Source organism: Hippocampus guttulatus, chromosome 20, assembly GCF_054856545.1.
Source record: "Hippocampus guttulatus isolate MCC_2025c chromosome 20, RoL_Hgut_1.0, whole genome shotgun sequence".
NCBI classification, from domain to species: Eukaryota; Metazoa; Chordata; class Actinopteri; order Syngnathiformes; family Syngnathidae; genus Hippocampus; species Hippocampus guttulatus.
This window is the reverse complement of record NC_141280.1, coordinates 4,237,002-4,255,551: the sequence shown is the minus strand read 5'-3', so window position 1 is coordinate 4,255,551 and position 18,550 is coordinate 4,237,002. Positions and strand designations below refer to the sequence as shown.

The window sequence follows — 18,550 nt, the reverse complement described above, 5'->3', positions numbered from 1 at the left end:
CACTCGCATGTTCAGTCATTCGTACACTGAAATGGAATAGCGGAGACAAAAGATCAATGCGTTGATAAAATAGGTTACACGAGCGCTGTACATGCAGCAGACTCATTTATTAGTCTTGAGTTCCGAATCGAAGATGCGATGATTACTAGGTTGGCTTATGGTTAAAAAAAATTTTTTAAAGTGTTTGCCTCTGCAAAACTGACAAATCCGAAGCGTTTGCAAAAGACGATAAGTGAATTGGAGGGTTTGACTATCAGGCGTCGTCTGCCTCACGCTCTCATTCGCTATCAATTTCTCTCTGCGTGCCTCGTTGTTCTCGCGGTCGCATCCTTTCAGCTCTTCATTTTTTTTTTTTTTTTTCCCCAGCACCTCATTTGACTCATGCTCTCCTGGGCTCTTCCTTCTTATCTGCTGCTCTCGGGGTGCCTCGCCTCTCTTATTCCGCCGCCTTTCATGCGTCCTTTTGACTATCTGCTCTCTCTGTTTCCGCGCTATGTGTCTCCTCGGCCTCCTATGGATCCATCGACGCCATCTGGCTGCCCCGAGCCGACGGCTTATTCACCGCATACATCCTGCATTCTTATGCCTTGGCTTTTTTTTTTTTTTTAAGAAGCAGGTTGTCTGGGCCACCGCAGGGAACGAGTGACACATTGGCCTTGCTAATGTAGGCCTGTTGCTACCTGACTCGTCCCAATTGTCATGTCTGTTTCATTAACAGTAGGCAAGTGCCATCTTTGCGGCGCGGGGCCGCAAAACGAGGCCCGGCGGCTGAAATATGCAAAACCTGTTGTTAATGCTCCCTTTCAAATGCGTGTCCTTATTCTCGTTGCGCCTTATACTTAGCAATGCTTTTTAACGGAGCGGTTGGGAACCGATTTATAGGAGAAAAAAAAAAGCCAGAATTTCGAATTTTATTCACAACCCACCTTCTCAAAATAGCTTTATATTGTTAACCCACTTCTGTTAAGAGTTTCCCTTCGGGTGCGAGGCATTTATAGGAATTGTATATGCATCTGTGACTGGGTAGTTTTGTGAGGGAAAACATATAGCTTCGGGGGGGGCGGAATCAAAGATAGTGGAAAAAGTCATTATGGGACCTGCTTGTTTCTTCCCGCGCATGGGAAATTGCGGAAAACAAAACCTAAAAAGATGGGATTAAAGTGGAAATAACATGCCATGCGCTCGCCTGCGGGATGGCAATGTCGACGGGGAGAGTAGGTCCTTGGAAATGTGCTTGTTGTTTTCATAGGCACGCTAATTAGGATATAGAAGAGCAAAGTGTGTGTGAGTTTAAAAAAAAAAGGGAAAAAAAGAAGTTTTCCAGTTTAAGTAGCGGTTAGCATGTTGGCCTCACAGTTCTGAGGTCTGGAGTTCGAATCTTGGCCTGACAAGCTTCATTTCCCACATTTCGTTACAAAAATTGTTAAGTGCGGATCAAACAACTCATTTCTCGGATCCGACCGACTCATTAACCGAATGTGAAAAAGTTCTTGTTTTACTTGGGAATGTTTAGCCGGAGAGGGCCCAACGTGTAATTAGATGAAGACGGGGGGGGGGGGGGGGGGGGGGGGGGGTTATTCCTGTGAGATTATGACTCAGTTCATTTGCAAAGTGACTGCAGGAGCATCATGTTTGTTGTTCGCTCTTCCTCTTGTCTCTTTGGATTCGGCTCCTGAAATATGTATGAAGCCTTCTAGGTGAAAGCTTTTGGATCTAATTGAGCGGCTGTGGGTGGAAGATCAGTCCATTTGTGCCGAGTCTCGGAGCCATCTTCAGCCCCCCTGTACGTGCGCGCCGTGCCGGCATTGTTATGTAAGCGGAGCCATCTATTGTCAAAAAAACAAATGTGTGTGTGTGCGCATGCATATATATATATATATATATATATATATATATATATATATATATACACACACACCGTATATGCCACCATTCAAAGTGTCTCTCATTAAAACCAATTGTAGTTCAGATGTTCTAGTTGGCTTTCCGTGACATTTTTGCTTTCTTGCAAAAGGCTGATTGTTTTATGACAACACTTAGTGGTACTTGGAACCCTTCCGAATGTCCGCCCCCTTTGACTTCGTTCCATCTGAAGAAAAACTTGGCCGCAAATGTAAAGTGACGTCCCGGCACTGTGTCCTGCTTGTTCAGTATGTCGCCACCGTATGATTCAGCATTGTGACACTCGAAGCGAGGCTCGCCTTTATTTCTGTCCTTGTCCTTTAACGTGTTTTTATGGACCCATCATGTCCGAAGCAGAGTTTACACACGCGTTGCCGTTTATTTAGGAAGTGTGCCGATGTTTTTTATAGCAGTATTAGGACCTGTCTCCGGTGCTTTGGCGCCCTCAAAACTGATTATCTGCAAAGGTGGGACATATACACACACACACACACACACGCGCGCGTGCACGTATACACACATTTTCTGAAGGTTTTAGAACCGAAAGTCAAGGTTGTCTTCCAGGTATATCCCCGCTGGTGAAATGAGATTATCAGGGGCTGCGTGAATGTGTGCTTGCAGTTTATCGTTACTTTCACACGCTTTCGCGCACGCGCCCTTGCGGTCGTCAGTGAGTGCATACGTGCACGTACACTCGAGTGTACGCGAGTGTGCACGGTCAAACGGTCGGCCTCGGTGTGTAAGTTGAGCGTTCTGGCGACGCCGCGAGGTTTTTGCTACCCCGAGAGGTGACCTTTACAATCAGCCCGGCTCAACCCGTTGCCCGCGGCTCCTGCCAATCTCGACTCAGCCTGGAGTTGCTGATGGCCAAGCGCCCCCCCCCCCCCACCATCACCCATCCACATCCTATCTTTGATTCGAAGGAGCTTCCCTTTGCCACGTAGCAAACTTAACTATATTCTGAAACTGTGAGTAGAAATGTTGACAAAGTTCATTCCTAAGGTTTCATTCTTCACGACGCACGGTCTCTTCGCAGGGGAGGCCCACGATAAGGACGTCCAGGTTGTGGAGTTGCCCATAGTGGACAGTCTTCACCCTCGCCCCCCCTACCTGCCTTTGGCCATTCCCGAGGACCTGGCGCCGCGTCTGCACCGCCTGCACGGTGACCCCTCCGTCTGGTGGGTGTCCCAGTTTGTCAAGTATCTGGTGCGGCCTCAGGCCTGGCTCGAGAAGGAGATCCAGCAGACCACTGCGAAACTGGGCTTCAAACACCCCATCATTGGGTAAGGCAATTTTTTTTTTTTTTTTTTGCATTTCCCTGATGTCTTTACACCGTTTCTATTAGGCGCCTCCTATCAGTGTTTCAAAGCAAACAGAAGGCCTGCTAATAAGCAAATAAAGACATGGCTAGCAGCCATTTGCTGAGGTTAATATCAGGTTAATGCAAGCGTTTGGAATGCAACCGAAACGGCTCTATTGTGCATTTTATTCTTTATCGTCTCCAGGCTCCAGAATTAGACTTGTTTGAATGTTAGCGCAACCTGCTGCGAAAAAGACCCAAACCAACAATGAAAATTTCCCGGCATAAAAATATGGTCTATATAGAAACCGCCACCGTGACTCCGCCCATCCGTCCATTTTTGAATCCGCTTTTCCTCACAAGGGGTCACCGTGACGCACGGCCCGCTAAAAGCTAATTGAGTTACGTATACGCCGTTGTCTGTTTCCAGTTAATCTCAAACAAACCACCCTCTTCTTAAATGGGCTGCTAATGAAAGATAACGCTCCGACTCTTTTTTTTTTTTATATATTTTTTTCGGTGTATTGAACAGATATGTTCTTTCATCAAACTCTTTTAAATAACTTCAAAGTATCCTCATGACGAGTGTTTCGAGCGGGTTATACAGCTTGGTGTTGAATATGAAAACCATTTCGAAGTCTTGCTTTTTCTCTGACGGCAGCTTTCAGTTCTCCTCTCGGTTTTTCATTTCGTGCACTCTAGACTGGAGGCGGAGTTGATGCGGCGAGTTTTGTCCATGAGTGGAGTATGTATGTTTATGGACATCATTTCTCGACACAGATGAAGTGTAGGTGGTACTAACGCGTGTGGTCCCGACTGCCGGCCCCCGAAAAATGCCAACCAAAGTGTTTGTTCCAATGGCACACGACTCCTCTTGTTTGGCCCACACGGCTCAGCAAGTTTCATGGAACACCCCCCCCCCCCCCCCAATTGCCTGGGGTCGTGTCCCACTTGCTCCTCCTCTTAAAGAGGAGCAAATGTTGGTATTTCACGTACCTCCTCTGGGTGCCTTCCCGTCTAACCGGGAGGAAACCTCAGAAAGAACTCGGCAACACCGAAGGGATTTCGTGTCAGAGCTGACCCTGGACTGAACATAAGGAGGTGGGACCATGGCCATCTCAATTTCGACCGCTGCCACCTGGACTTGGACGTTTGGAGTTGATAAATGGACAGATGGCCGTGTTTTTTTCCCCCTCATTATTATTATTTTGGGCACCTGGCAGCCAGGTGCCCAACTCGGGGAAGATTTGCATTTTGCCCACAAGCTCATTCTCTTCATGCTGCACTTCCTGCATGGGCTGTTATCGTCACTCGCTCACTCAGCCCAGATGGGAGATTTATCATTCGACGCCCATGCGCATGATGATGAGGACGCAGCAGGAGAAAAGCTCCGTGTGAGGAAACGTGGCTTTCAGATCCTTTTGCTGAGGTGGACCGAACCTTTCACAATGTCCCGGGAGTCTCCAGCATTCTCCAACTCTACTGGGAAAGCAAAATGTTGAAAGCAAACACCCCAAGACTGCGAAGCCGGTCTCCACCCCACGAAGGATTCCTTCGTGGGGTGGAGAGTTCCTCTCTGGATGCTTTGACCTCACTCATCGCGCCGCCTCCTGCCTCCCGATCCGCTCCGCTCATTTCGCTCCGACTTTTAGTTAACGTTCCGCCTGCCTCTGCCTCCTTTCATAAGCACGGCAGCCGCCGTCCGTTGGAGCGCTCCCCTCCCCTTTCATCTCCTCGTCCCGTTCTACTTTTGGATTCAGTTCTGATCGCGACTCGCGTTTCGTTTGTTCTCGCTGCCAAGACTCGAGATGCCGCTCTCACCTTTCCCTCACGTTCCCCTTGGCACTCATCTGTATTCACCAGCCTCTCACGTTCCACGCATCTCTTGTTTCGCTTCTTTGTGTGTGCTGCCCCCCCCCGCACCCACCCCAACTACACGTACGCACGCTCCCTCCCAATCGCTGAGAAAATGTTGGATCACTTCTTCTCCTCGCACCCTCACTCATCCACTCGATGAGCTAATGTTGCAGCAAAGTGCCCGGAAGCTTCTGTCAGCATTCGGGGCAGGAGCGAGAATGTGTGAGTGAGTCGGTTGTGGGCAAGTTTGTGAAGTTTGGAAAAGCAGGCGAAAGTTGAGAGGGGCCACACTGCTTACCAGCCATTGGCTCGATGCTAAACTGCTAGCGACGAGGTTATGAGGAAGCGTATTCCCATCGCGGTTTGGTTTGCGCCATTTCTCTCATCTTTACTATCGTAACCCACTGAAATCAGATCAGGCCGCCTTTCCCTTTCTCGCAAGTTAACATGCTGCCTTGTGTGCTCTTCCCGTTGTTAAGTTGTGCTCAAAGCGTTTGCGGTCACCGCGATCCATTTGGCTTTTGTGCAACGCGATCCATTTGGCTTTTGTGCAACGCGAATGCGGCAGCACTTTGGGACCCCCAAGTGATTTTCTTGTGACCAAACCACGTTATTGCTCCCGACTATTTTTTTTTTCTTCTTCATTCTTTCTCCACTTTGACGCACTTCACAACAATTACAATCGGTTTGTGACGTTGGAAGCATCTTTTAGATGAACCCGTCAGGCTTCAGCAATATAAAGGTTTTATTTGAACATTCTTGACTGCCATACAAGTTTAAAATTGTTGTTTGGTGGTTTGGGTGGCCACTGTCAATAAATAAATAAAGAACTAAGGGGTGGGGGGTGGGGGGGGGGGTTCCGTATGTGACGCTTGTTTAACTGTTTTGACATCACGCTGACTGGAGAGGAATGCATTGGCGGAATTCTAAATAGGGACGCGCAACTGAATTCATGTAGATCATTAGAGCAAAACTTTGATTCTAAAGAGAGGGGGTTTCTCTCCCCCCCACCCCCAAGCCATGAAGGTTGCGGATTATTAGCAGTCAGGCAGCAAGAATAATCATTGCGGTTACACGAGGACACATCAACCAGAGTTGAAAGTGGCTACTAAACCACAAAGTGCTTGCCCCCCCCCCTCCCCCCCGGCCTAATCTGCGCAGTCTAACCAGTGCATCATGCAACTACTGAATAAGACAATAGTGTATCCGTCTCACACTCGTAAAGCTGCTAAGTCGAGCGGCCCAGTGATGTTTAAATCCTTTTGATCGTCTTCCAAGGTGCTGACGTCACATGCAAATAAAAGATTTATTTGGTGTATATGGAGTTTTGGGGGATTTCTTTTCAGGGGGGGGAAGGGTGGGGACATGTCTCCAGTGTGGGTGTCTATGAAATACGCTGGCGCACGTTGCCAGTATGCTGTCTGAATAGCGCTGCGTGCTTTGAAATCAGGTCGGGGGGCTGGTCTGGAGAAGTGATGGGCCAGCACGATAGAGTGAGAGAGATGAAAAGCCGGAGTTGACAAACACCCACTCCCACGCGTGACTTCTATCTATTTTTTATTTGCCACCAAAATAAAAGGGTCATTCCTCCAATGCCGACTGATCTCGGGCCCAGTCTGTTTATGATTCTGTCTCAGGAAACTCCAAAGTACCCCCCCCCCCCCTCCCGCACTTCCTCCCAAAAGTGTCAGAGGCAGCCCGGAGGCAAGAGGAGCTGGTGGCATCCCTTTAATTAACACGGAGCTGTCCGTAGCCCAACACAGATGGTCGGACTGGGCAGTTTCCCGCTGAAAGATTCAAAATGCTTTTTTATTCATTGCATACGTTGATTGGAACTGCTATCTTCAAATGTTTTGGTGTTTTTTTGGGGGGGGTGAGTGCGGCACTCAAATAAAATGTTGTAAAATCCCCAAATTAGTTCAAATCGGCCGGCATGGCTAACTTAACAACAATGGTGTCATTTAGCGAACCCAGTCCGGTATCGAACCGTGACCTCTGTACTATGAGGCAGATGTGCTAACTAGTCCATCGCCGTGCTGATTATTTTAAATTAATTAATGTCCTTTTTTTTGGGGTGTAATTAGAAGAACATGCAGTGTAACGTGGCTCTAAATCACTAAGACTGTGCATAGCAAGCAAATAAATGAATCATGGTGGGCAAAATACACACAATTAAGGCAAAGTAAGCCAATTAGCCACTCGGGTAAGAACCCGTCAACATCATGATTGCAAATGTGTCATAACAAATGAGCCCAGTCTCCCCCCCCCCCCCTCCCCCCAATAGATTTTGCAATTTTCATTTCTTCCTCGAGGCCACAAGTCACACAATACAGATGTGGCTGGTTGCTTCGGTAATGTCGCAGTTGGAGATGGAATAAAAATTGGGTTGCGGCATCTATCAGTTTGAGGCATGCGGCGGCGTCAGGAGAGGACGTATGTGCGTTCTCATCCCGTACCTCCTTTTTTTTTTTTTTCACCTTCATAGATGCCGTCTGCTCCCGCTCCATCCTGGATTGCTGGAAGGAATGACACAGAAAAAAAACAAAAACGGAATTGTTGCTTATTTCTGCTGCTGGCTTGTCCTACATACGCCAATTCAATCCATCCTGTGTGTCTGCAAACACCTTCTATCACCGCGATTCATTTGGCGGTCTATATGAGGAGATTGGCACGGCACAAATGGAAGGAAGTAGGTCAAGGGGTGACGCTGTCAATGGCGCTCATCGGGCAAACGTATCGGGACACCGACGGGAATCAAAGAAAATCTGGACTTGGGTCCCTCAATTGACACCGTTAAAAGCGACGCCTCCGCACCTCTCCTTTGCGGAGATAATCCATCCACCTCACGGATGTGGCATATCAACATGCTGATTATTAGGCATGATTATTGCGCGGTTGTGCCTCGGGCCTCCCGCAGGGAAAGCGTTTTGCGTGTCGTTTGGAGTCTTTTACATGCGGAATGCAGAATAAAGTGAACCCTGTGGAACGTGAACGCATTTGTGCGGATCTGTGGTCTGCATGCAGTCTGCCGTTCACAGCGAATGATAGATGATGATGTTGACGATGATGCATTGTCATCTATGACCGGGCTTTTCTTTGTCACTAAGTTTATCGAGTGGACTCACGAGTCAAATGAAACCTTCATTCGTTTGCTTCCATCTTGAATTTGTCAGTTGAGCCTTCAAAGGAGCTTTATAGGAAAACGTAACGACGAAAGCCGCGGTGATCGAAATTCAATTTGTCTGAACCCGTTTTCTGTCCCTCATGAGCGCAGCGTCCATGTGAGGAGGACGGACAAAGTGGGCACGGAGGCAGCCTTCCACCCCATCGAGGAGTACATGTTGCACGTGGAGGAGCAGTTCCAACATCTGGGCCGCCATGCCCACGTGGACAAGAAACGAGTCTACCTCGCCACGGACGACCCCTCCTTGCTGCAGGAAGCCAAAACTAAGTCAGTCTCCAAGATACTATGTATTTTTTTTCCTAGCTAAGCTTGTCCCCCCCCCCCCCCCTGCGCCTGACTCGCTTGTTCCGCGCTCGCCCTCTTGAGGTATCCTGACTATGAGTTCATCAGTGACAACTCCATCTCGTGGTCTGCGGGCCTTCACAACCGCTACACTGAGAACTCTCTGAGAGGGGTCATCTTGGACATCCACTTCCTTTCCCAGACGGACTTCTTGGTCTGCACCTTCTCCTCCCAGGTCAGTGCACCTGTTTTGAGGTGAGTTACAAACGGCGCGATCTTGCCCCCATTATTCGCCAATAGCAAGTAATTGACAGCGTCCCTATCAAGTTACTGGCAAGGCACTACTTTTATCCAAACGAAGCTCCGCAACTTATTTCTACACCCAGATCACCAAATAATGACAAATTGTCATCTGCTCAAGCAATCAAATAATGAGTTAAGTTGCCGTATTTTCCGCATGACGAGGCGCCACTAGATGGCGCTGCACTAAAGGGAATACAATACAATACAGCATTATTTATATAGGGCTTTCACAACCGCTGCAGCTGTAACAAAGCGCTTTACAGAACTGTTAGGTCCATTGAAATTGTCCACTGGGTGTGAGTGGTTCTCTGTCTTTCTTCTGAAACTCAGCCGGGATAGACTCCAGCTCACCCGCGACTTATAAAGACAAACCACGTCGAAAATGGATTGTCGTACTCGTTATCAAAAGGATCATGACCCAGATTCTGGATCCAAATCCCGGATGACTCACTTTTGAGTCAAATAAAACAGTTTCCGATAAAATATTTACAACTCATGCTGGCAGGCAACTTCTTTTGTCGTTTAAGTCACACATTGAACTTTTCCTTGCATTTACTGCAGATGCGACAAAAATGTAGTCAACCGCGGGGGGGGACTCTGGTAGCTAATAAAGCTAAATATAGGTACATCGACTTATTAACATAGAATTATTGTATTCGGATTTCATGAACAAGGAAATGACTGGATATTAACCAGTGTTTAAACACGCTCAGCAAATAGAGCTGCTTTTTTTTTTTGCAGCTCGCATCAAGGAACAGAGAGCGTTTAGAGCAGTTGCCATAGCGACACTTCATTTACCGTAATATTCCTCGCCGGCTGCTCTTTTAAAGTCTCGTTGTTTGTATGGTGTGTGATGGCTGCAGTTGGCGTCTGTTTGACTGAATGAACAAAAATAACTTCCAAGTCAAAAGACGTGCATGTCTGGAAGAAGCAAGTCAAAAGAGCCCGTCGTCCTAATTTATCCACGAGGGGAAAAGTGGTTGAACAAAACCAAATAAAAGCAAGCAGAATCAGAATTACAATCCTTCTCCATCCTCTCAAATGACCAAGACACAATGTCCAAGTATTTTTATTGTTTTGTTGCCCAATGTCATGCATACATTTTATCTCAAGCTAAATTTAAAGCAAAATTCGCCAGTTTGGTTTTCATCCCAAAAAGAGGACCTTGAATAAAAATCGCCTCATTTGAATTCGCACTTGCCATATTGAGGACAAAGAAATGGCGAGTCAAGTTCTTTTTTTTTTTTTTTTTTCCAAACGGTTCAGCATAAACCAAGGTTGGGCTGCGTTTCATCCCTCTTCATCTCAGGTGTGCCGCGTGGCCTACGAGATCATGCAGACCCTTCACCCGGACGCGTCGTCTTTCTTCTACTCGCTGGACGACATCTACTACTTCGGAGGCCAGAACGCCCACAACCAGATCGCCGTGTACCCCCACCAGCCGCGCAACGGCGAGGACATCCCGCTGGAGCCCGGCGACGTGATCGGCGTGGCCGGCAACCACTGGGACGGATACTCCAAGGGCATCAACCGCAAACTGGGCCGCACCGGCCTCTACCCTTCCTACAAGGTCAAAGAGAAGATCGAGACGGTCAAGTACCCCACGTACCCCGAGGCCGACAAACTGCTCGAGTCCCACAAGAAATGAAAAGGGGTAGGGGGAAAAGTATCAAAATACAAAAAAAAAAAGCATCCGAAGATGAGGAGGAGAAAGCCGTAGACTCTGGTTTCCAGGGAAGGAGTTTATTTTTTTTTTGTACAGAAGGAAGAGGCCTGCATAGCACGCTAGATGAGACGAAAGGACCTGCAACCATGGGTGACAGGATTGCACTCTGTGTGTGTGTGTGTGTGTGTGTGTGTGTGTGTGTGTGTGTGTGTGTGTGTGTGTGTGTGTGTGTGTGTGTGTGTGCGCGTGCGAGAATGTGTATGGAGGTGTGTGCACTTGTGCTTGTGTCAGGTCAGAGAGGACTTGCACCACTACTCCCCGTCTGACGCATTCAAGCAGGGTCTGTTGAGTCTGTAGATTTTAAATAAACTGAGAAAACATGACAAAAAAAAATATCGGTAAAAATAAAAACTGTCCCGGGACAGAGCGGATCTTTACTGTAAAGACTGGAAAAAAGCCCCTGACAACCCCCCCCCCCTCTCACCCCGCCCCCATTTCCCAGTGTGCAAAACTGGAGAAAAAAGTGTTTTATTTAATTCCTTGTGGTTTTTGGTTTTTAATTCTATACTTGTTTTTGTTTTCTATTTTTGTTTTGTTACCGAATGTACTGTATCCTCTTTTTGCCACGCTGCACTCCCATGTAATTCCTCCATCTCGTCCCACGTGCAATTAATTTTCATATTCCACGTCGTGCTTTTAATTCTTTTTTTTTTTTTTTTTGCTGCCTGTGCGATGTGTACTGTATCACGTGTGTGCGTGCGTGCGTGTGTGTGTGTGAGATAGAGATGATGTGTGTGTGTGTGCTGCTTTCAAGGGGCCAGGTTAGCAACCTCCCTGGTGCCTGTTTTTTTTTTTTCCACCGCCTCCGGACTCAATTGTGTTTGTGTGCCTGGCAGCATTGCGAGGGCGGGGGTAAATGGTGTGTGTGTGTGTGTGTGTGTGTGCGTGTCTGCGTGCGTATGTTGTGGGGGCACTTTGGACAATGGAGAAGCTGGGTCACCCCCCCCCACCCCCTGCCTCGTGAACAATGGTCAGATTATTAGGATGATGATGCACATCAACACGCTAGCCAAATGAAGCACTCCACGGCTCTCTTCAGTTCCATCCTTTTATTATTTTTTTAAAACTCTTTTAAAATGAAAGAGGGCAAATGTGTTTTTAAAACGATATCGCTGTCTCTTCTCGAAAGCCATCATTTCATGACTTATGTTCCTTGGCATTGTCTTTGATGACCACACATCGAATAAACTTGAGAAACCGACGCTGGTTTTCTGTTGAACTTGTTGCGGGAGTCACTGAGATGGAAAAAAAGACAAATTCGATGATTTTAAAATGTGATGTCCTGTATGCTTTGAAATGGTGAATGTTTTTTTTTTCTCCACACAATCTAGTATTTTCCAGGTCAAATGTTCCTTTTTTTTCAGTGGTGCAAATTGGAGTTCCAAACATCAAGTGTGACATCATCTGCGCATCAGACTTGAGGTCAGTGGGCGTCTTGTGATAAGTTATCATGTGATAAGTTGAAATGTGAACATATTTTTCATGGTTTTAACTTCCAAATGAATGTGTTTCCCCCCCTAAACCCCAAAAAGAAGCCCAACTTGCCTTTTGACGGGCATCTCCAATTGACCCATGACCCCGGTGTCCCAGTAGCCCTCCCGCTCCGAGCATTACCGGCCTACTTCCTGCACGTCTTGACTCCTTTCTAATCTCTTTGTCTTATTTATGTGATGTCTTGTTGCTTACTCACTCGGGGGGCTCGGGGAGTTTCATCAGAGATGGCGCTTTAATTTCGCTTTCCGCACGCTTCATTGAATACTCATAAAAAGAATCGCTGGCTGCCGACGGTTTTCTGCACGGGCGAGTCATAATAATTGTATGGGTTTTGTTTCTCCTGCCCCCCCCCCCTGCTTGACAACGGTCCACAGCCATTTTAGAGCGTGTTGACCAAGAAGTGGTAACGCGCGGCACTGCATCAAGCGTCTCATTTGAAAGGGAGCCAGTCCCCGCTCGGGCTCTCGTGCTAACCGGAGGCCACTTTAATTAAAATGTGCTCATCGCTGTCACGCAGTCGTTTAAGAGAGACGTTAGCTCACTTCATTATTCTCCTAATTGGCCGCCCAACCTGATGGAGCCTGCGGATTTTTAGAAGGCACCTTCTTTTTTATCACGCCTTGCGAGTTTGACTTCTGTTCACCGGGGAACACAGCGGAGGCCTTTGCGGGTCACTAACCCCCGACGTGCGGCCCTCAACCAACCGTTGCGCCATCAAACAAAGCCAGTGATTCAAAAATAAATAGATCGACGTACGGCTTATTCTGTATCCGCACGAAAAGGTAACGTGTACATTCGGGGAAGTCATAGAACCTGCAAGCTAACGTCAGTAAAATATGGTCTGCGCCATCACACCGCGGACCATCAATCTTGCAAGAGACGAGCGATTTCATTCCGAATGACTCATGCAAAATGGGGGGAGGAAATACAAATTAGTCCCGTCGGCGCGGCTCCCTCCAACGCGGCGCTGGAGTCGCATCCGAGTGTCACCTTTGTGCAAAGGTAGATAGTAAGGACTTCATCATTCTGCCATCGGCCTTAAATCAACACAGCAGTTGGTCTTCGCCGCTTGACATTTATCAGATGAGCATCGGAAACCTCCTCCTTGTAAACTGCGCGCTGTAAAGGGAATTCCTGGCGAGGCGGAGGCGCTCGGCAGCCGGGGAGCGACAAAAGGGCTTTCGTTTGGCACATGGAGAGCACATGTCGAGGATTTTTGGTGGGATGCCCGCTGGGGGGTGGCGACAATGAGGCACACGAGGACTTGAGTTTACGTTTGATGGGCTCTATAAAATGCCGTTTGCCGGCCAGCGTTTTAAAAGTACACCGGTGGACTTTAAAAACAAATAACAGCGGCGCCCGTGTGCGGAGTTTCACGAGGGCCGTGTGCACCGAAATGTGTGCTGGTTGAAGGAAGTTCAGAGAGGCCGCTCCAAATTGCGATCGCTTTGCACTGACAAGGAGCTGGGCGACGTCCTGCTGCAAAGCATTTGATCCCGAGCATTGTGTCATTTTTAAACCAACGAAAACCTCAACGAACTCTGGGAGGGGGGGTGGGGGGGGGCGGGGAGTGAAGACTCGACAGCAAACAAAGCAATTTGGCAAACATTCAGTCATATGCTCGTTTCTATTTGTTTCCTTGCTTGGACTCCAATTTGGCAGAGGAGTGTGAGCATGTGTGTATGAAATAAGGTCTTGTTTGCTGATGCTTCTTGTTGAACGTTCGCCCACTCAATCTGCCGTGCTTTTTCTTTCCTTCTCGCGCGTCCTTTCCGTGTGAAACTTTCCAACTCGGCGTTGAGTGTTGATGTGTCACGCAATTGTATGCGATTAACTTCCCACGTGCAGCCCACCGGTGCCCTTCACCCCCACCTCCTCCGCAGGATGACGACAGCGCTCACTCGGGTGAGTACGATGTTTTTTAAGACAACAACAAAAAATTGCCCATAAGGAATATGAGTGAATAAATGAAAAGCAATGTCATGTTCCTACAGGAGATCTCCTTTGAGTCAGATCTCCAGGCCAAATCTGTGTCCTGCGTTGATTTTTGCATTTTTGATAAAGTGCTATTGGGGCATGGGGGGGCTGGGAGCACTTTGGACCATCACACTTCCTAACCAGATGTATGACAAACAAAAAGTTCATGCAGTCTTCCAATGGTTGTCATGAGTTTGAATCATTGAATCCCATCCCCAGTTAAGAGGGTGTGCACACTTTTACAACCCCCATGATCTCAGTTCATTTTTTGTAACTTTTGTTATACGCCACATAGATGGTGAAAACAATGGTTTAAATGATTGATCTTTCCCTGTTTTTATCACACACACACAAAAAAAAATGGCGATTGAACAGGGGTGTGTAGACTTTTTATATCCCCTGTATGTCACGTCAAGTAAACGTCCATTGTGATGCGACGCCGGCAGCGGGGCGACGGAGAAACCCCAGCCGCTCCTCCCCGTCGCCGCTGTGCCGCCTGCCGTGATGACCATTAGTGTCTGGCTGCGGCTGCGGGAGATAACAGCTGATTTAGGGGCCCGTACCTTGACACAGCCAGAGAGAAATAGCCAGCTGCTGCTTATCGCACTCTTTGCCATCCTCCACTCACTTTTACATTAGGCTCACCTATTCAAAGCCATCTGTCTTCCCGATAAAAACCACTTCCAGAGAGGGCGTCGCTTAAACCGTCGTCACCGTTTGCGGAGCGACAGAGGGAGGCGGCACCTAGCCGGAATGCTTTCTCCGCACCCAATAACAGCCCGGGGGCCGCACAATGGGGGCTCGACGACAAAGGGCCGCGCTCACAAAGCTGACGGCGGAGTGTTCTGATACCATCCCCGGGGCTCGTGGCAAATCAATGGGGTTTTGGGTTTTTTTTTTTTTTTTTTTTTTTTTTTTTTTGCTCAAATGAACGCGGCAGGCTGAATCATCGAAACAGGCGAGCCTATATCGCAACATCAAATCTCTGCAGACTTTATCATTTATCAAATAAAAGGGGAGGTGGCGGGCTTACCGGTCCAGTGACAGAAATGTCATTCACATCGACTTCTCTCGATGTAAAGACAGAAGCATGTCAAGTCAGAAAAGGTGTTATGAGAGAGTCTAATCGTAGTTAGTGGATAGTGGCAATTTTCCTTCAGTCTTCGTCTGCTCTGTAATTTCTGTGTACCAGCGTAATGGCCCTTTCTTGCGTCTGGGCTTCGATAGCAAGAGAGACAAGATGACTGCCCTTTACTTTTCTCTCTGCTGATCGCAGAAGCAATTTGCTCTTCTTTACGCCGTCGTCTAAAAGGCTCCTGATTGCAGATTATGACCCGAGTCTTAAGTGCGTGCGGCCGTTGTAAAGCTGCGCTCGATCGAAATGCCTCCTCCTAGTCTGTGTGAACCTTGACTCCGGCAATCAATTTGGATGGCCAGCAGATTTTCTGAGATGTAGGAACTATCCCACTCGGAGCATAATCCCATGCGGAGAAATGGCGTTTCCTCGAAGTGTGAATAAACGTATGGTTGACCGGTTAGCACATCCGCCTCACAGTGCAGGGTTTGATTCTGTCTCCAATCATCCTGTGCAATGTTTGCATGTTCTCCCCTTGCCTCCGTGGGTTTTCTCCGGGTACTCCCTCCCACATTCCAAAAACATGCGCGGCAGGTTAATGGTGCACTCTAAATTGTCCCTAAGTGTGATTGTAAATGTGAATGTTGGTCTCTGTGTGCCCTGCGATTGGCCCCCCCTGCGACCCTTGTGAGGAGAAGCCGATTAGAAAATGACTCCTGTTAAATCTACAGTCCTGTGTGACCCCAGCTGTCGTGTTCGTTCAGAAACCTTCTGTACAATTTCCAATCTTTCTTGCAAGGAAGATAACTCTGAGTTTCACCACTTTTGTTCAAACAGTAACAAAAGCGTGACCTTCGCCTTCCTTGAGCGCAGTTTATTTTTTTGCTGCAGGACTCCATTTTTTTTTGTCAGCCAAAAAACGCTAACTAACTAAAGCATTTTTCACAAAGCCTATATGTGTGTCTTTAAAAAGTCTCTCATCTTTCAAAAGTGTTTTTTTTTTTTTTTTGTAATTGTCTCCCTGGGTTGTTCTGTTAGTCATCCTGCCTTTGAGTATTATCCATATATTTGATGACCTGGTAAAAGGTCATGTCTTTTTTTTTCCTCCCCCATTTCCTACGTCGGTTATCTGAATTTGGGTTGTTCGTCCGCCGAGTGCGTTTGTAATGTGTTATGTGCAAACAGTGCTTTTCTCACCGACCTTGCTTGATGCTGCCTTTCATGTTCAATGGCCGCATGTGTTCGCTTTGTGTTGATTGTTCAACGCGCATACAGCGTCAACGTGTATATCTGTTGGACTCCCGCGGCGGTGCATTTCCAAACACGGTTGTTCATTCAAAGCCACGACACCTCCGCACGTGCCCTTGGGGCCCCACCGCTCGGCATGAGAGCGGGCGGAAATTACGAGCAGATATTTATGAGCATGAGTGAGCACGTGATTAATCAGCCGCGCAGTGAGGGGGCTTCTTGATTTCATATGTTGAGCAGGTAAGACGAAAAAAAAAATCTTGCCCAGATGTTCAGATGTGATTACTTGACACGCATAACATATTATAACTGCACGTCTCCTTTTCCTCTGCACGTTTGAATTTTTTCAAATCGACCAGAATTTCATCCAGCCAATGTGTTCAACCCCGACTCGCATTTCTGTCTTCTTTTCCAAAGTTTGGACACAATCATTCTAAATATCGTGACACTGTGCCTCTTGTTTGCAATGGTGTCTTTGTCTCAGCTAGCTAACGGCTAACACCACCAAGTACCTGCAATGAATGTGACTGGTACTACGCTCTTAGAAGTCGGCCTGTTCGAGGACGTTATCAAACATAATTGTAAAAGTGTCTCCGCATTAATAGCGACGCTGTTAGTTCACTTTTGACCGGTGCGCAGCGTGAGCTTCAAAAGGCTAATCAGCGAGCTAATGAGTTCTCTCTACCTGCACCAACAGGAGGCCTTCTTTGCGGCTTTGGTAACGAAAGCAGGCCGCCTGCAGATTGAGATAGGAACGTGCTATTTGACAGGTCACACCTTTAATCGTGGTGCTAATGAACCTGCTGAGCAGGCATATTCGATTACAAATTACTCTTTCAATTACATCGGATACATGGATACAGCCGCAAAGTCTCACAAGGTTCTTTGTGCGCACACCAGGTAACATTTCATTTGGAGACGATTTAACAGTTTGCTTTGTCATTTGTTTATTATTTAGATGGTGAGTTTTCAGAAGTGGAGGCCGGGCATGTGGACGCACACTTCCAACAACCTTGGCTGACTGATTGGGGCGGGGGGGGGGATGCTCCAATCCGGCATGATTATCTGCTGTAGGCCTCTGTGTGTACCCGAAGTCGAAGGAAGATTGTGAAAAGGTAAAATGTTTTCCCCCTGACTAGTCCAAGCTGCTTTGTCTTGCCCGTGGGCAAGGACAAGACGGCGAGCAGTCCTCATCCGAGATGAATAATGCACCATTCAAAGTCCCCGCGACTGATCCGAGCCCCCGCGAGAGCCCCAAGCTACGTCGTTACCTCCATGTAAAAGCTTCTGCGGCTGTGCCTTCTTGCCAAAAACTCAGAGCGCACAGCGTGCAACTAAAATCCTCATCAAGCTGTCCCAAAAGAGTCGCCGTGAACAGTTGAGGGAGGGGGTGGGGGGGGTAACAGCACACAAGGGTGTCATGATCAATATTCCGAGGAGTGCTCGCCAAGGCTCCGCTTGAGATACGGTAAAGACGGATCTTATCCAGAATCCGAACGTGTTTGTCAAAGCAGCGGCGAGAACGATGGAAAGAGTTCAACACAGACTCAGACTTTACTGGGGACAAATGGAGGAGAATGCACGGTGAATAATTTACACGGGCCAAAAATAACATCAAAACAAACAAACAAACAAAAAAACGACTGTTGTCATCTTTCTGTAGAATCCGTGAAAGAAAAGCAACAAGGGAGCCAGAGTGAATTGGCGATACACAACATGTAAATCTTCCCATCAATCAAGTGTTGGCGCTCAAGTGATGATGATCTCATTTCAATTTACTGCCATTGTACTTATCGTGAAATCTGCAGCTGTTTAATGGAACACGAGGCTCGCTGGGGACCTTGACTGTTGAATGACTGACTTGTGGATGCACAGGTGCATAGTATCCATCGAATGGAAGAACGTTTCGTCATTCTGCCTGTCACGATATGTCACCGGTATAGAGAGATGAGCGCCGAGTATATTCGTAACAACGGTGTAAATAGCCGTAGATGGTCTCACCTTAAACGGAAACCTGTTTTGCTTTTCTTCTTCTGTCCAGCTTGCAACAAAACACTTGAGAACGTGACACCGTTTTCACGTAAAGGTCACAGATGACAAGTTTGGACGACTTCAACTAACGCGAAGATGTAAATGTGAATTCTAGCGGCTTCTGTTCACAGCGCGGCGGGTGACTCATAGATCATCTTGAAGGTTAGTATA

The 18,550-nt window shown here is 47.5% G+C and overlaps 1 protein-coding gene across 2 annotated transcripts in view; it reads left to right on the top strand.

Annotated features, from left to right (window-relative positions):
* The window catches only part of fut8b (fucosyltransferase 8b (alpha (1,6) fucosyltransferase)), a 91,561-nt gene extending 79,806 nt beyond the window's left edge, over window positions 1–11,755 (top strand). For both annotated transcript variants that reach the window (XM_086100856.1, XM_086100855.1), the window contains 4 exons: window positions 2,939–3,185; window positions 8,334–8,510; window positions 8,610–8,760; window positions 10,138–11,755. In XM_086100856.1, coding sequence (XP_085956982.1) covers window positions 2,939–3,185; window positions 8,334–8,510; window positions 8,610–8,760; window positions 10,138–10,476 — 914 coding nt within the window. In that variant the 3' untranslated portion in view covers window positions 10,477–11,755. The remainder of the gene's footprint in view (window positions 1–2,938; window positions 3,186–8,333; window positions 8,511–8,609; window positions 8,761–10,137) is intronic.
* Window positions 11,756–18,550: the final 6,795 nt, after the last annotated feature.